The sequence below is a fragment of the Tetrao urogallus genome (assembly GCF_951394365.1).
Source record: "Tetrao urogallus genome assembly, chromosome: 1".
In the NCBI taxonomy this organism is placed as follows: domain Eukaryota; kingdom Metazoa; phylum Chordata; class Aves; order Galliformes; family Phasianidae; genus Tetrao; species Tetrao urogallus.
Genome location: NC_136813.1, coordinates 21679944 through 21695086, shown reverse-complemented (window position 1 = coordinate 21695086; position 15143 = coordinate 21679944). Strand labels below are relative to the sequence as shown.

Here is a 15143-nt window from a genome sequence, read left to right as displayed (position 1 = left end):
TGAGAGAACACCTTAATTAAAACAAAAAAACTGCATGAAGGAAAAGGTAATCAGTCACACCTGTAAATGTGTTTTATTTCTGGTTTTAGATTTGTCCAAATATCTGAAGAACGTGGGTTGTTACGATTGGTGAGATGCATTAAGCATCACCCAATTTACTTCTTCTTGTTTTCTTCAGATAAGGATTGAGATTGGATTTCTTTTGTTTGTTTTGATATATTTTTTTCTCTTTTGTCTTTTTGTGAGGTGGAGGATTGCTGGCCTTTGTTGGTCTTATTTTGTTTTTAAGCCTAAGTGGGAAAGAGTGGGCAGCACTTTGCTATTAAAGTCCCCTCTTTTTTCCCTCTCAAAATCTAAATTCTGCCTGGTAAAGTGAAAGCAATGGTGTAGGATGCTTAGCAGCTGCACTTTGTTGCCAGCTTAATTACCGAGGTGAGCTGGTGTGATTCATGTCACCTCTGTGCTATATTCGTGATTTGTTGAGCAGTTCAGAGTAAATATTTGAGAGTGCCCAGGTAGCCAACAAGCCCAACGACATCCTGACTTGTATCAGCAACAGTGAAGCCAGTGGCACCAGGGAGGGGGTGATTCCTCTGCACTCAGACTTGGTGGGACCACATCTCAAGTGCTGTGTTTGGTTTATCACTCGCTACAGTTGCCTGAAAGGAGGTTGTGGTGAGATGGAGGTCAGCCTCTTCTCCCAGATAAGAGTGGTAGAACAAGAGGGACTGGCCTCAAGTTGTGCCAGATGCTGTTCAGTTTGGATATTGGGAAGAATTTCTTCTCAGGAGTGGTGAGGCAGTGGCGCAGCTCCCCAGGGAGGCGTTCAGGAGCTGTGTGGATGTGGCACTGAGGGACGGGCTCAGTGGGCATGGTGGCCTGGGCTGGCGGGTAGACTTGGTGCTCTTAGAAGTCTTTTCCAACCTTAGTGATTCTATGGTCCCAATAATTATTGGCTAAATGCTGTTTAATTTTTAGTCAGATGACCATGACTCTGTATTGTTCCATGAGGCTGTTTTTGTTGAAATGAGAGTGGACAATGTTTGTGTTTCACCAAGAAAACATAGAGTTACTCTAAAGTAGTTCTGAGAGCTCCTAGAGCAGCATGGGCAGCACATCAGTATTTGTGGTGGAGATTAGGCAAGAGATCCTGATTAATAATAATAATAATAATAATAATAATAAAAATGCTGAGATCAGTGAAAACAGGGTGGTATTTTAGTGCCTAAAAGCTCTTAGACCGGAAACTCCCATTGCCAGATGCCGATAGAATTGTAGAGCAAGCTGACAAAAGCTGATAGCAGTTTAAGCATTTATCTGCATTATTATTACAAAATAAAGGCATGTTTTTGCTTGAGGCAGAGCATTAACTCCCTACAGGAACATATGTTCTAGGACAGCCCCACGGGGTTGTTGTTTGGGTGAGACAAATCTCCTGATGACAAGTTATCAGTCCTCCTTTCCTGGCCGTGCTATTGCTGGTGTCTCCCCTTGCTGGATGCAGTGCTTCTGCAGCTAGACTGAAGCTGGGTGAGCTCACCTCAACACACATGCCAAAGGGATCTGCCTGAACTCTCATCAGGCTGGGATGAATTGTCATCCATGCATTGCTTTGCATACAGTGCAGACTTGCTTTGGTGTGCAGAACTCTGCGCTTGAGCCGATGCTCCGACTTCTCTGGCTCTGCCCAAGAGATGAGGCAGCAAAGAATCACCTGAGAGTGAGTGTGAGATGACTGGCAGCCAGGTCAAATCAGTGATGATGAATGAGAAGTGACAGGAGGGGTGAAATCCTATCTCCAAGGGCATTGATATTAAAACATCTTGTATTTGATGCAGGAGATTGAGGAGTCGCAGGTGTGATGGTGGCAAAAGCAAGGATGTCCTTGGAACTGAGCAGGAAAGAGAAGTCTGAGCAAGTTTCCCAGATGTAGATAAAAGGAAAAAAGTATATTTATGCCTGAACATTGAGAATGGATTTGTGACACTGCTCCTCTTACTGTGAAAAAGTAGGAATCATAAAAATTTGACTACTATTACAACTTGGTTTTAATTCTCACTTCCTTAAATTAAACATTACTCAAGAGCTGGCAAAAAAGATGATCTCCAGTTCCTACTCACAAATTCCTTTTTCAGTGTTTCTTGTGTTTTTAACTTAAACAAATACTAAAGAGAATACCAGTTAAATACCCGAGAAAACCAGTTAGAGCATGTTGTTAAGTGAGTACCTGGTGCTTCATGTGTTGTCACAATAAATGAAGAGTTTCAAGAAGATCTGAGAACAAACAAGGCTGCAAATCTGGTGCTTCGCTGATTCCTCTCTCTTTAGGCTGGAATGAAAAATGATCTGAAAAATACAAAGCAAATTAAACCAGTTCTCCATTAATGGAACAGAAGATGCTATACCCTCCCAGGGTGCAACTCTTCCAGTTGTTATTTTGCTACAGGAGATTAAAAATCTCTATCCTTTGATATGTAGCATGAAACAGCACCCAGAATTATGACCCGAAAACCTCACCTACCCTTTCTAGAGCTTTCCAGGAAAACATGGCCTAAAACTTATTTAAGGAGAGAGCATAATTACCAGTGGGAATAAGAGGAAATAAAAGATATGGGGTGAGGGGGGATTAAATAGGAAATAAAAATTAAAAAAATAAAGTGTCCACTGTGTTACTCATCTCATTTTTTTTTCAGCCTTGTGATTGCTAAGACCTTGTTAGCTCTAATTTTGACATCCAGATTTTCTTCTTTTTTCCATTTTTCTTTTATTTTTTGATTTTTTTTTTTTCCCCCTGCATTTTCTCTTTTCTGCTTTTCTCTCTGTTCCTTTTCAGTTATTACAAAAAGGGCCAACGGCTGAGTATGAGAGAGAAACAGGCTTTGTAAACCTCAGATAGGTGAATTCTTTAGTCCAAAGGTCAGATTCGCCACAATTGAAGTCTGCACTATTGTGGTATTCCAACAAAATCTTTTCTTTCTTTTGTTACAGAAACTTCACTTTGATTCCACCATGAGAGGACTTCCGTTTGCAACCAAGGATTTCAAATGTAAGGAGCAACCTGGAAGAAAGTAACCAGTATCGATTTCTGGTGTGAATCTGCAGTTATCTTTTTTTTCCTCCCTCAGTATCAGCTGCTTTATGCACGTAATAAAAGTCACAATTGAGATATGTATGTATATATGTATGTATTTTATGTGTGTTAAAAGGACACTTTCTGAAGCCGGTTGCAATGTACGTGTACATCTTAATGAGCGCAATGAGGCTTGAATTTTTGTATTTAATTCATTTGTATGAGGGCCCCAAATGTTGCCGCATTGCATGAACAGTGTACCAGTGGTCTCATCCTCTTCCTTCCAGCCCTCACTGCTTGTCCTGTTAGTTAGCATTAATTTCCAGTTTCTTCACGTCAAGCTTCGCCAATGTCTGCTACCCATTCTTTCAGCCCAAGGTGCGCCGCCTGTGTTGTTTTCTCCCCTGCAGCTCCTCTTCTCCATGCCGAACAATCCCAGCTCCCCATCAGACTTGTGCTCCAGACCCCTCACAGCTTTGTTGCCCTTCTCTGGACACGCTCCAGGGCCTCGATGTCATTCTTGTAGTGTGGGGCCCCGAACTGAACACAGCGCTCGAGGTGCGGCCTCCCAGAGCTGAGAACAGAGGGCCGCTCAGCTCCCTGGTGCCGCTGGCTGCGCTGCTGCTGATACAAGCCAGGCCGCCTGGGCACACGGCCGGCTCGCGCTCTGGCTGTCAGCCACCACCCTCAGCTCCTCGTCGCTCGCGCAACTTTCCGTCCGCCCCGCCCAAGCCTGTGGCGATGCTCGGTGTTGTGACCGGGAGGGGCCGGGCCGGACCCCACCAGCGCCCGCCTCCTCCTTCGGGGCCGGGCCCCGTGCGGCGCGCCGAGCCGTGCCGTGCCGAGCCGTGCCAAGCCGTGTCGCGCCGAGCCGTGCCGTATGGAGGAGCAGCTGCTCCGCGCTCTGGGGGGGCTCAGCCTGCAGCCCCCGCCCCGCCGCTCCCCGCGGCGCTTCGGCAAAACGCTGGTGCTGCTGCGGGGCCTGCCGGGCTCCGGGAAGAGCACGCTGGCCAGGTAAGGCCGTCGTCCTCTCCACGGAGCTTTGCGGAGCTTGGCAGGGGCCCTGCTCTGGCGGGGCCTCGGCTGTGCCGGCGGAGCCGCGATGTTTGGTGCTCCGCGAAAAGCAGCGGACGAGCGCTCCTTGCGGTTGATCGCGGGCGCTGAAACGCTTCCTCTTGTGACGGGGCAAACCGGCACGAGCTGCGGCTGCCGCTCCTCTGCTGTCCGAGCCCCGCTCGGGGCACCAGCGGTTGCGGTACGGGCAGAAGAGGCTGCTCCGAAACCGGTCCAAAATACGCGAGGATACTTTGAGCAGCGTCACCCAGCGCAGCCCCAGTCCGCCGTCGCGCAGGCGACTGCCTCGCGGCTCCCAGCGCCCGCGCTCACCCTCAAAACGGAGACGCTTCCTGGTGCTCACAGCACGGCCCTCTGCATTGCCTTCCCTGGCAGCCTGTTCTCGCGGCCGGCAGCCCTGCACCAGCAGAGCGTTGGAACTGCGTGATCTTAAGGTTTCTTCCAACCTGAGCCGCTTGGGCTGTGGGCTTCCTCCACGTCCGGGCATTGAGGAGCCCCGTGCTCGTTATCACAACGTTCTGTGGTGCAGCAAAACGGCCAGACTGCAAAAGGTGGGAGCACAGAGAGTGAGGCTGAACCTGCAGCTCCTCGTCTGCAGGGCAGCCCCTTCTGTAGGACGGGGTCTTCTGCCTTACAGGCAGCCTGCAGGATCGGGTTCTGAAGTGAATGTGCACAGACTGTAGTTTTTGTGAAGGCCCAACTGCACGTCTGTTCTTAAAGAGATCATTTAAGCACAGGTCCCATCACTGCCAGAGGAGTTTGGGTTTTCTCATAGTACGGACTGAATGTAATGATTTGGGGGTGTATTCTCGACCAATGCAAATAAATGGCTTTTTTTTTTTTTTTTTTTTTAGGTAAAAATAGAGGTTAATTATTAATGAGAAATTTGCAAAATGAATTGTAAGCGTTGCTTTAGTCCTATATAAGATGAGTGATAGAGATACCTGTTCTGCACTTAGCTCCATTAACTGTGTTACTGCAGGATGGGGCTCAAAGGGCAGCTGTGAGAACTGCACTTAGCACCTCTCCACTAGCTCTGCCTAAGTTTTGAAAGGTCTGTGCCAAGAAAGTGCTGCTGTTTGCTTTTCCCACATCCCACATTGTTTGCTGCAATGTACTGAGCAGAAATTCGTTTCTAAAAACTAAGCTTTCTAAAATCAAACTAAAATTAAATTAAATTAAATTAAAGCCCTCATCCCTGGAGGCATTCAAGGCCAGGCTGGATGTGGCTCGGGGCAGCCTGGTCTAGTGGCTGGTGGGCCTGCACGTAGCAGGGGGGTTGCAACTAGATGTTCATTGTGGTCCTTTTCAACCCAGGTCATTCTATGATTCTCAATGATTCTAAATTAGTACAACAAGCTCAGTGCACGATCCTGCACGAGAGGAAAGGTGCATCAGAGTACACTGCACAAGTGGTCTGGCTGAAATCAGAAGGTGCTTGCAGAGGTTTCCCATGGCAATCCATCTGCTCTGGGCTCAGCAGAGTGCTGGCTTCGAGGTGTGTGGGTGGAGGACACATCTCCCAGCTTCACTGCTGTTTGTTTAGCAGTATATGCCATTGTTTTAACCTTTGCTCTGTTGTTTCTTCTGCTGCTTTCACACAGATCCCCATTCATTCATTATTATCGGCCAGAATTTCTGTTGTAAGCTGTACTTTACAGCACTCAGAAATGTCATGAGCCATGAATGTTACCACTACTGATACCTCAACTCACTGATAGTTCCAGCAGACTGTCCGGTTTTCACTCTGTCACTTCAGAGCATTTTCCAGTGGCAAGCTGGGACTGATGACTTGATTCCCACACCTCTCAGCATCACTTAGCACTGGTTGGGTACAGCTCTGTGAGATGTGATCACAGTGTCTTTGTGGAAACAGTTTTCCCATCCAAGTCACTGTACCAGCTCAGAGGAGCTGGCATGGCATCGGGACTGGTCAGTTCTGGTCTGTTTTTTTTGTTGCTGGTAAAGGCAGTGAAGGAGCCACCTGTGATACATTCAGTAATCAAGGCAGAATGAGGATTTGTTCTGCTCACTGGCAAATTTCAAATCTTTCCAATTACTTCACTATTAAGGATATGCTTTCCTGAACCTCCTATTTATTAGGTTTGCACCACTGGCTCCCTTAGCTGTTCACCACCAGCGTGGGAGAAGAAAGAGACAGAGGGAGTTACATTTCCAAGAGCCTCTGTCAGATGTGAGTAATGTCCTGCACATGGGTACGTGCCTCCCTGACTTCACAGTACGTGTTTTATGATCAAATCAAGGCAAGCGCTAAGAAAACAGTTACCTGAGGTGCAGTAGTGGGTACAGCTTCCAAAAACATCTCCAAAAATCAAGTCACATGCAAGTTCTTATCTGCTTCACAATAGAGTCTGTTTTGGCTGGAAATACACAACTTGTGCAACGTATTGAGCAGTTTCACTCAAGCACTAGGCTGGGAATGATCAAATATGCAACTTCTAAGCCACTGCTGTTTATTTATCACTTGAAATGGGGGTCATTCTTGTACTCCACTGTGAAGTGCAGAAAGAATGGATCCTGAACAGATGACAGAGAAGGTGAGAAGTACATTGGCACTGAGGCATCAGTGCTTGACATAAGCTACATCTTCTCCAGTTTTGTAGAATCTTAGATGCATGGAATGGTTTGGATTTGAAGTGACCTTACAGCCCACCCAGCCCAACTCCTGCCATGGGCAGGGCTATAAACCACCATCTCAGGCCGCCCAGGGCCCCATCCAGCCTGGCCTCGAGTGCCTGAAGGGATGGGGCACCCACAGCCTCTCAGGGCAGCCTGATTGCGCTCTGAGTAAAGAATTTTCCTCCTAACTTCCAAGTCTCTCCTCTTTTACTTTAAAACCATTCCTCCTTCTCCTATCACTATTTGCCAGTGTACAAAGTTGGACTCCCTCCTGTTTATAAGCTCCCTTTATGTGCTGGAATGGTACAATGAGGGTTCCCCAGAGCCTTCTCCAGGCTGAACAAGCCCAAATCTCTCAGCCTGTCTTCACAGGAGAGGTGCTCCAGCCCTCTGATCATCCTCATTGCCCTCCCCTGGACCCACTCCAACAGCACAGTGTCATTCTTGTGCTGGACTCATGTTCCAGATGGGGACTTACGAGGGCAGAGCAGAAAGGGACAATCCTGTCCCTTTCCCTGTCCCTGCTTGCCAACCCTCTGTTGATGGAGCCCAGGATACTGTTGGTTTTTTGGAGTGCAGGAGCACACTGCTGGCTCATGTCTGGCTTTTTGTCCACCAGAACTCCCAGGTCTTTCTCCACAGAGCTCCCTATAATTTTACATATGAGTCCTTCTCCCAGTTTGTACATACATCTAGGATTGCCCTAAAACTTGCTCCATTCTTCCTTGCTCCTCCAGTCCCTTGTTCAGCCTTGCATTTGGTAAGATCTTGAACCAGCCTGGCTTGCCACCAGGATCCCAACTCTACTGCAGAACTGCAGCTCTGTTGCTGTTTGTGGACTTTGCTTATCAGCTCTGCAGCTCCTGCTTCCAGCTGGCAACACACTACTGCAAACATACAAAATGCTTATGTTTTGGGTACTTCTCTGCAATGTGTGACATGTAGCCTGTTGCTCTGCAAAATGCAGCTGCTGCTCCCAACCCCATGGGCAAGGTGTGGACACCCCGTCATGCGGCCCGGCAGCCGTGTGCCAGGCCAAAGTCCTCAGGGTGCCAGGAGTTGTCAAAACACGGCAGGTTGTGCTCTGCTCCTCATATTTCTGATTTTTATGTTGAAAGTGCCACAGGAAAGCTCTGTGTAAGGAAGAGTGACCAGAACAACTAGCTGTGCGTGGTGCTAGTACTTAAGGTCCTTGAGTACCGTGTTCAGTTCCTCGCTACAGGAAAGACACGGAGGCCCTGGAGTGTGTTTAGAGAAGGGCAACGAAGCTGTGAAGGGTCTGGAGCACAAATCTTATAGGGAGCAGCTGAGGGAACTGGGATTGTTCGGTTTGGAGGTTCAGGGGAGACGTTATTGCTCTCTGCAGCTGCCTGCAAGGAGGTGAGGTGAGGCTTCTCCAAGAAACAAGTGAGAAGACATGAGGAAATGGTCTGAAGTTGCATGGTAGAGGTGTAGATTGGATATTAGGAAAAATTTATTCACAAAGAGTGTTGTGAAGCATTGAAACAGGCTGCCCAGGTAAGTAGCTAAGTCACCATCCCTGGAGCTTTTTGAAAGATGTGTAGATGCGGTGCTTAGGGATATGGCTTAATGGTAGGCTTGGCAGTACTAGGTTAGTGGTTGGACTTGATGATCTTAGAGTCTTTTCTAACCTAAATGATCCTATAAATGTTACGATCAGTGTTACCTTGGAAGGAGTTTGCATCTTGAGGCTTCAGCTGATGAAATGCAGCTGGGGCTTTCTTTCTCTGATGATGTTATCAGCGACTGTGAAAACTTCTCCCAAGCTCCCAGGCAGTTGAAAGCCTGGATAATAATTTTGTTGTCTGTGAAGACAGAAATGTATGCAGTTAAACTCCAAAATGATTGTTTGAAAGTGCTGAAGATGCTATTAATAAAAAAAGAGACTTCAAAAACTGTATAAATCATGGGAACAGCTCTTCAGATGAATAATTTAGAATGCTTTAAAACCCCCTCTGTATACACTCAGCTGTTTCAACACTTCTGTGGCCAAACAGAAGCACAGTTGTATTTTCCACAGCAAGAGTCTCCTTTTTTAATCATCGCAGCCATCATAGAGCTGGAAGAGGAGGTGAGAGCCTACACTGATCCCAGGTCTCCCTGATGCCCTCAGCTGCTCGTGGGGCTGCCTGTGACCTCACCAAGGTTTTTAGCAGTTCCCAAACACATGAAGTTGGCTGCTTTTCTGTCTGAAAGCTGTTTCTCCACCTGTGTCCATCTAATGAGGCACTTCCCCCAGCATGGCAATCTGGGAAAAAAGAGAGAAGCAGAGCAAACTTTTGCTTGTGATAAATCACAGAATGGTTTGTGTTGGAAGGGACCTTTAAGATCACCTTGTTTCAACCCCCTGCTATAGGCAGAGATACCTCCCTCTAGAGCAGGTTGCTCACAGCCCCATCCAGCCTGGCCTTGAATGCCTGCAAGGAGGGAGCATCCACAGCCTTGCTGGGCAGTGTAACACACCATGACACAACCTCCATGTCTGTAACACACCACCAAGTAACTGCTGCAAGACAGCACAATGCTAAGCAGTTCAGTGGCCCAGGTAGGCAAACCAGTGCAGAACTTTTGGCAGATGCTGTTTATCGCAACACAGTGCTTAAAGTTCAGTGGCTTTTTGTTAATGCAAATACAGCATGTAATTACCCTTGGTCTCGCAAAGAGATTTTGTCTTTCTTCCTCTCCGTAGTATGGCTTACACTTACTGGTCTAACTGTGATGGATGCTGCTCAAAATTTTTAATAACGTCACCCCCAGCTCCTCATTTTATATACGTGCAGTATGTTTTCCTAAAAAACAGGTATTTTTGCTGCACAGAGTGGTTAGGAGTGCATGGGCTGTAAAGGATTGCAGAAATCAGCTGTCAACTTCAGAGTCACATTGTTTTAGAAAGCCAAATGTCAAAGCAGAATAGGCAGAATGTAAAACACCTGTTTAGTGTTTCCTGTTAGTGGGACTTGGTTTAGTATGAATATAGCGAATGTGTCAGTGATTTGTTGTTCTTAATACATTTTGTGCCCTATTTTTCCTCCTTTCAAGTACAAGTTTGGTCTTGTGACTTTGCATTTGCACTAATAGCTAAGTAATGTGTGTGCTAAAACTGTGTAACATTTTGAATTGGTAAGAAGGTTGGTAAAGCAATGGAGAGGTGAGGCACCAGGCGATGAGATAAATCTATCCGTGTGTCAGCACAAGAGTAAGCAGATAAGCAGTAGATGCCCTCTGCTCTTCGTGATAAGAATTCTTTGCATGGCACCAAGTTTAGAGTATTTGACTTTTGTTAGATCTGTTTGTGCAGCAGGAATTGGGTGATTAACACACTTCTGAGCCAGAAGAAGACTACATGTAGCTGCTAACCAGAACGTAAAGGAGGGGCTGCAGCACAGGCCATCAGCCAGCCATCAGCCTGCTCTGTGGCAGTTGCTACTCCAAAATGAGATTAATTAATCAAAAATTGATAGAAGTTACAGTGAGGGTGGAATAAAGTCAGAAGCTGACTTTTATTCCACTAAAGCAACATACAATCCCAGTAAAGCATTGCTTCTGGCGGGCAGATTAGGATGAAATTGGTAAGCAAATGGTTTGAGCAGAGCTGGAAATGACAGAATTAAGCCTTTTCAGCCTGGGTGTCTGTTTTTTGCTGATTACCCAGAGGGACCTTTTCCCTGCGTTTGCTCAGCCAGATAAGACATTGAGAAATAGTTGTTTTGTCGCTTGCGGGGATGTATTGAAGAGCTGAGCTGAGTCACGGGGACTGAATGCAGTGTGAGATAGCAGGGCAGCACCGTGCACGTCGCAGTCACGAGGCTTCTGGACTGGCCTTGCATTTGCACTGGCTTCTGGGCCCTGAGGAGATGGTGAGCAGTGAGGTTGTGCTGGGCGCTCACCCTGGCTTCTCACAGGGATTCCCTCCCTCCTCCTCCTCCCAACGCTCCCTTGTCTGAAAAAATAAACAGTTCAGCCCATGGATGCACCACAATTGGAAACCCAGTTTTGCATCAGGATGGTTTTATGCTCTCTAAGGACTTGCAGAAGAATGTGAGCCACCATTAGGGAGCATTTTCACTTGCTCGCAGCAGCACAGTGTCACAGCTCCATGGCACCGCAGCAGAATACACGCCAACATAAAGAGGAGGGGCGCTGCTCTCTGCCACCAGCCACAGGGAGCTCCCTTGTCAGCCACAGCTGTGGGTCATCCTCACTAAATGACAAGCCCTTCCTCTGAGTTATCTTCAAAAATCTCTCTGTAATGAAACTCCTGTGATCAAATCACCTTTTGAGACCAATTTCCATGGGATTAGCAGCAATTTCTTTACTGTACATTCGTGCTTTCCCAAATAACTCAGAAAATTGAATTATTACTGTGATTACAGACTCACGTTGGTAGTACACTGCAGATTTCTCTGCTGAATTAAAGAAATCAAACATCCTTTAGGCTCCATTCGTTCCCTCCTGTGTGTCCATCTACTGACCACATCACTTCCAGAGCTCTTTTACCTGGGATTTTCAAAATGAAGCGATGTGCAAATTTGTAGAGCACTCACATGGCTCCTGATTTAATGCTCTCTGTGAAAGGCATGTGTTTGCACACACTAATCCTTCTTTCATTTCTTTTTTCAGACAGCTGAAATGTGACTATCCCAGCGCTGTAGTTCTTAGTACTGATGACTTCTTTTCTAGAAATGGTGTATATGTGTTTGACCCTGACTTCCTAGAGGATGCACACAAATGGAACCAGAAGAGAGGTGACTGAATTGACTGAAATGGTTTTTTTTTTCAGCATAGTTTTTCTTTGTAGTGTGTCTTTAAGTTTAGCACCCAGAGAAGATATCTCAGAGTAGTGCCATACACCGAAGCTCCTGGTGTGCTGTTTGAGAAAACATTCACCACTTCTGAGTTATTTACAGCATTAGAAATTGGAAATTGGATAATGAGTAAATGTTGGTGATGGTAGGTACTGTTTTTGGAAGCAAAATGGTGGCTAACAGACAGCAGTGCTGAAGTTTGGGCACAGCAGGGTGATGTGCTCATAGCAGCAGTGCAGCCACTCAGCACAGCTGTGTGCACAGCATTGCACAGACTGTATGTTCTCAGATGTCTGTCCTGAGCTGCGAGTGGGTTAACGAGGAATTCATGATAGCCAAAAGGAATACTTACAAACCTAATGACAGTTCAGGAATGCAATCACCACGGTTTCTATTTCAGAAAGAAAATGTAACATGCTTTTGTGGCTGTGCTCCAAACTCGTTGACTGCCATGGCAAACATACGCTGTGATCACAAAACAGAATCTTTTGGAAATAATAGTCACTTGGATCTGCTGTAAATGCCCAGTGCTCAGACAAATACTCTAAATATGTTCTGTAAGAGTTTCAGATCCTGCTGCTCAGCTGCATCACCTCCACCAGGAAACACCTGCTGAGCTCTGCTTGGGTTTGGGAGGGAGATACAAACGCAATGTTTGGGAAGCCAGGTGTGCCGGGGTGGGCAAAGAAAGGGCACTTTGGGGCTAGAAAGACCTGACTCAGTCTGCCATTAATACATTTTAGCTTTACTTAATGTGTTACATTGCAGCACGCAAAGCAATGAAGAATGGGAAAAGCCCGGTTATTATTGATAATACCAACATCCATGCTTGGGAAATGAAGCCATATGTGATGATGGTAGGGAAAGCTATGATTTATTGCTTTTGTATGCTTAACTGTGATATGTAGGAGGTGATCTAACCAAACAGTTCTTAACAAGGTTGAAAATAATTACTTCCATTTTCCCTCAGTCCTCTAATTATAGTTAATAATTTATATTGTGGAGAAAGGGGTAACGGGGTGTAGGTACTTATTTTATCTAGTCAGCTACGTTCCTCAGCGAAGGCATAATTATTGAAAAGATTAAAGGGTCTTTGAATTTGCCCTGTAACTTCCTGTCAATCAGAATGTCAACAGGAACATGGATACAGTGGTTTCCAAACTGTTGAATTTGAAACTGGCTGAACGTAAGAGTTAACATGTATATCAAGGTGACTTACAATTTTAGTTTAAGACTTGTGAAAAATACAGCCGGAAGAATCTTTGATAGTCCACTGATATCTGTTTGCAGCAGTTCTGGCAGTATTCTTAGTACTGTTTTATGATACAGCCTGATAACATTACACTCACGCTTGAGCACAGCTACACGCTCTTTGGCTATGATCCTGTGATTTAAGAGGTTCGAGGCTGAGTATTGCTCTTATAGGAGCTCAGAAGAGGCAAGAATGCGTAGTGATGCTGGAAGTCCTGGGCGTGCTCCTCTAGCAGAAGCTGTGACTGCCTCTGGGTGACTGTGAAGCAAATGAGAGACCTCAGGTAGAGGGGAACAAGGTGTAGAAAGACCAGCAGGAGCCCCTGCCTCCTTTCTGCTACTCTGTAATGTCCTTAGGAGGCAACGCTTATCCCCTTCAAACCAAAAGCAATCAATCTTGCCTGGGGAGGCTGTGGATGCCCCATCCCTGGAGGCATTCAAGGCCAGGCTGGATGTGGCTCTGGGCAGCCTGGTCTGCTGGATGGCGACCCTGCACATAGCAGGGGGTTGAAACTGGATGATCTTTGTGGTCCTTTTCAAGCCAGGCCGTTCTATGATTCTTTGAATAACTGTATTAACTATATATATGTATATACATGCGTGTGTGTGTATGCTTTACCTCCGAAAAAAAAAAAAAAAAAAAAAAAAAAGACTGAGCGTTGTAGCTTGAGTGCCTGGAAATAGCATGACACTCCCAGAAGCTCCAACATGTAGCTCTTGAAGTACCTGTGACTGCCAGAGCCAGGGCACCATGGGGAGGGAGGCGCTGTGGTCACTGCTGAGGCTGAGACAAGTTTTGCTGGGAGACCCAGATCCTTTGGGTAAGAAGGAACAGACGAGCTGGGAATCAGACAAACATCTCGGTGGGATCTGTGGCTCTCTTCTTTCTGCCTCCTGGGGATATATGAGACATCTCTTGACCAGATGAAAAATCTCAAGGGTGTGGAAGACTGGCTACTGCTGAGCTTGGCAGCCATAAATCTAAAACTTCTGTGTACTTTCTCAGGCACGTGAATATAGCTATGAAGTTATATTCCGAGAGCCAGCTACGCCCTGGAAGTTCAATGTTCGAGAACTGACGAGGTACATTTTTTCCCTTTGCTACAGCAGGCTGCTTCTCACTTCTGTGCTCTGAGGAAGGTCAGCACTCTTTCTCTTCATGCACCCTAAAATGTAACACGGTGAATAACAACAGCAGGGTTGTAGTGCAAAATTTACAGTAGTAAATTGTGCTCTTTGCAGCTACATGGTAAAAAGGTGGCTCTTCAGAGTGTGCAGACAGCAGATGTCCCTGGCAGGCTTTGCAAGGACTGTTTCTGGTCCATCCCGACAACCCTGCATGTCTGAGCTGCTCCTCTCCTCCTGAGACTTCATGTATAAATCTGCCCTGGCATCACCATGGCTAGCCTCTCCACCATAAGCAGTACATTTCGCAGTGTTTCTCTTGCCAGTTCCTTACTTTTCTCTTGCTTGCTATGGAGTCAGCAACACTGCCTCCCCATCACTTCTGAGCCACAACAGGTAGGACTTCTCTGGGACGTGCACCCAGATAAAGCAACGACAGCTACAAGTCAGCATCTGGGCTCTCTCTCCAGATGTGTGAAAGTTCATCCCAAGGCTAGCAAGCTGTTGGCAATAAATCCCAGCAACATTCACATAAAATAACATACGTTTTCTACATAACTCTTACTGGGACGTGTTTCAAAGCATTTGTCTATATTTTTATGTCCTGGCTGCCCACAGAAACGCTTGGCTACATTTTCTCAGCAGTCTTCAAAATGCCATTGAGAAGTTTGGTAGTGGTGGATTACAGTTTAGCAAAAATAAAACAGAATGAAGTAAAAACACAGAAATAGGTCATCAAGCCTATGGCCTGAACATAGCAGGAACCACAGCAAGTTTAAGATAACTTGTAATGCATTCTTTGTTCATGTTGACTCTACAGAAAAAATATCCATGACGTCCCTCGACAAAAGATACAACAGATGAAAGAACAATATGAGCATTATGTTACCTTCCACAGTGTTCTTCACTCTGAAAAACCAAGCAGAGAAGACCAGAGCTCCCCTGGACCAAATGCAGCCTATGGCCTGGGTGCCTGTGCCAACCCCCCTGCAGCCTTCTCAAGCAGAAGACCTCGCACGGCACGTACAAACAACCTGGTGTTTTACTGAAGAGGTGCATTCCTCTGTGTGCTTTTGTTATCAGGGTGTAACAATCTCTAGTTTTATGTATTATTTTTTTTTTCTAAACTATTTTATTCTTCTATTTTTCTACTACTT

The 15143-nt window shown here is 46.2% G+C and overlaps 1 protein-coding gene across 1 annotated transcript; it reads left to right on the top strand.

Annotated features, from left to right (window-relative positions):
- Nucleotides 1–3826: 3826 nt before the first annotated feature.
- Nucleotides 3827–15035, top strand: N4BP2L1 (NEDD4 binding protein 2 like 1; the record flags this gene model as incomplete). The annotated part of the gene is made up of 6 exons (XM_079550586.1): nt 3827–3886; nt 3927–4084; nt 11426–11550; nt 12379–12467; nt 13868–13944; nt 14807–15035. The coding sequence occupies exons 2-6, from the start codon at nt 3951–3953 to the stop codon at nt 15033–15035; spliced, it is 654 nt and encodes a 217-aa protein (XP_079406712.1). The 5' UTR covers nt 3827–3886; nt 3927–3950.
- Between the last annotated feature and the right edge of the window lie 108 nt (nt 15036–15143).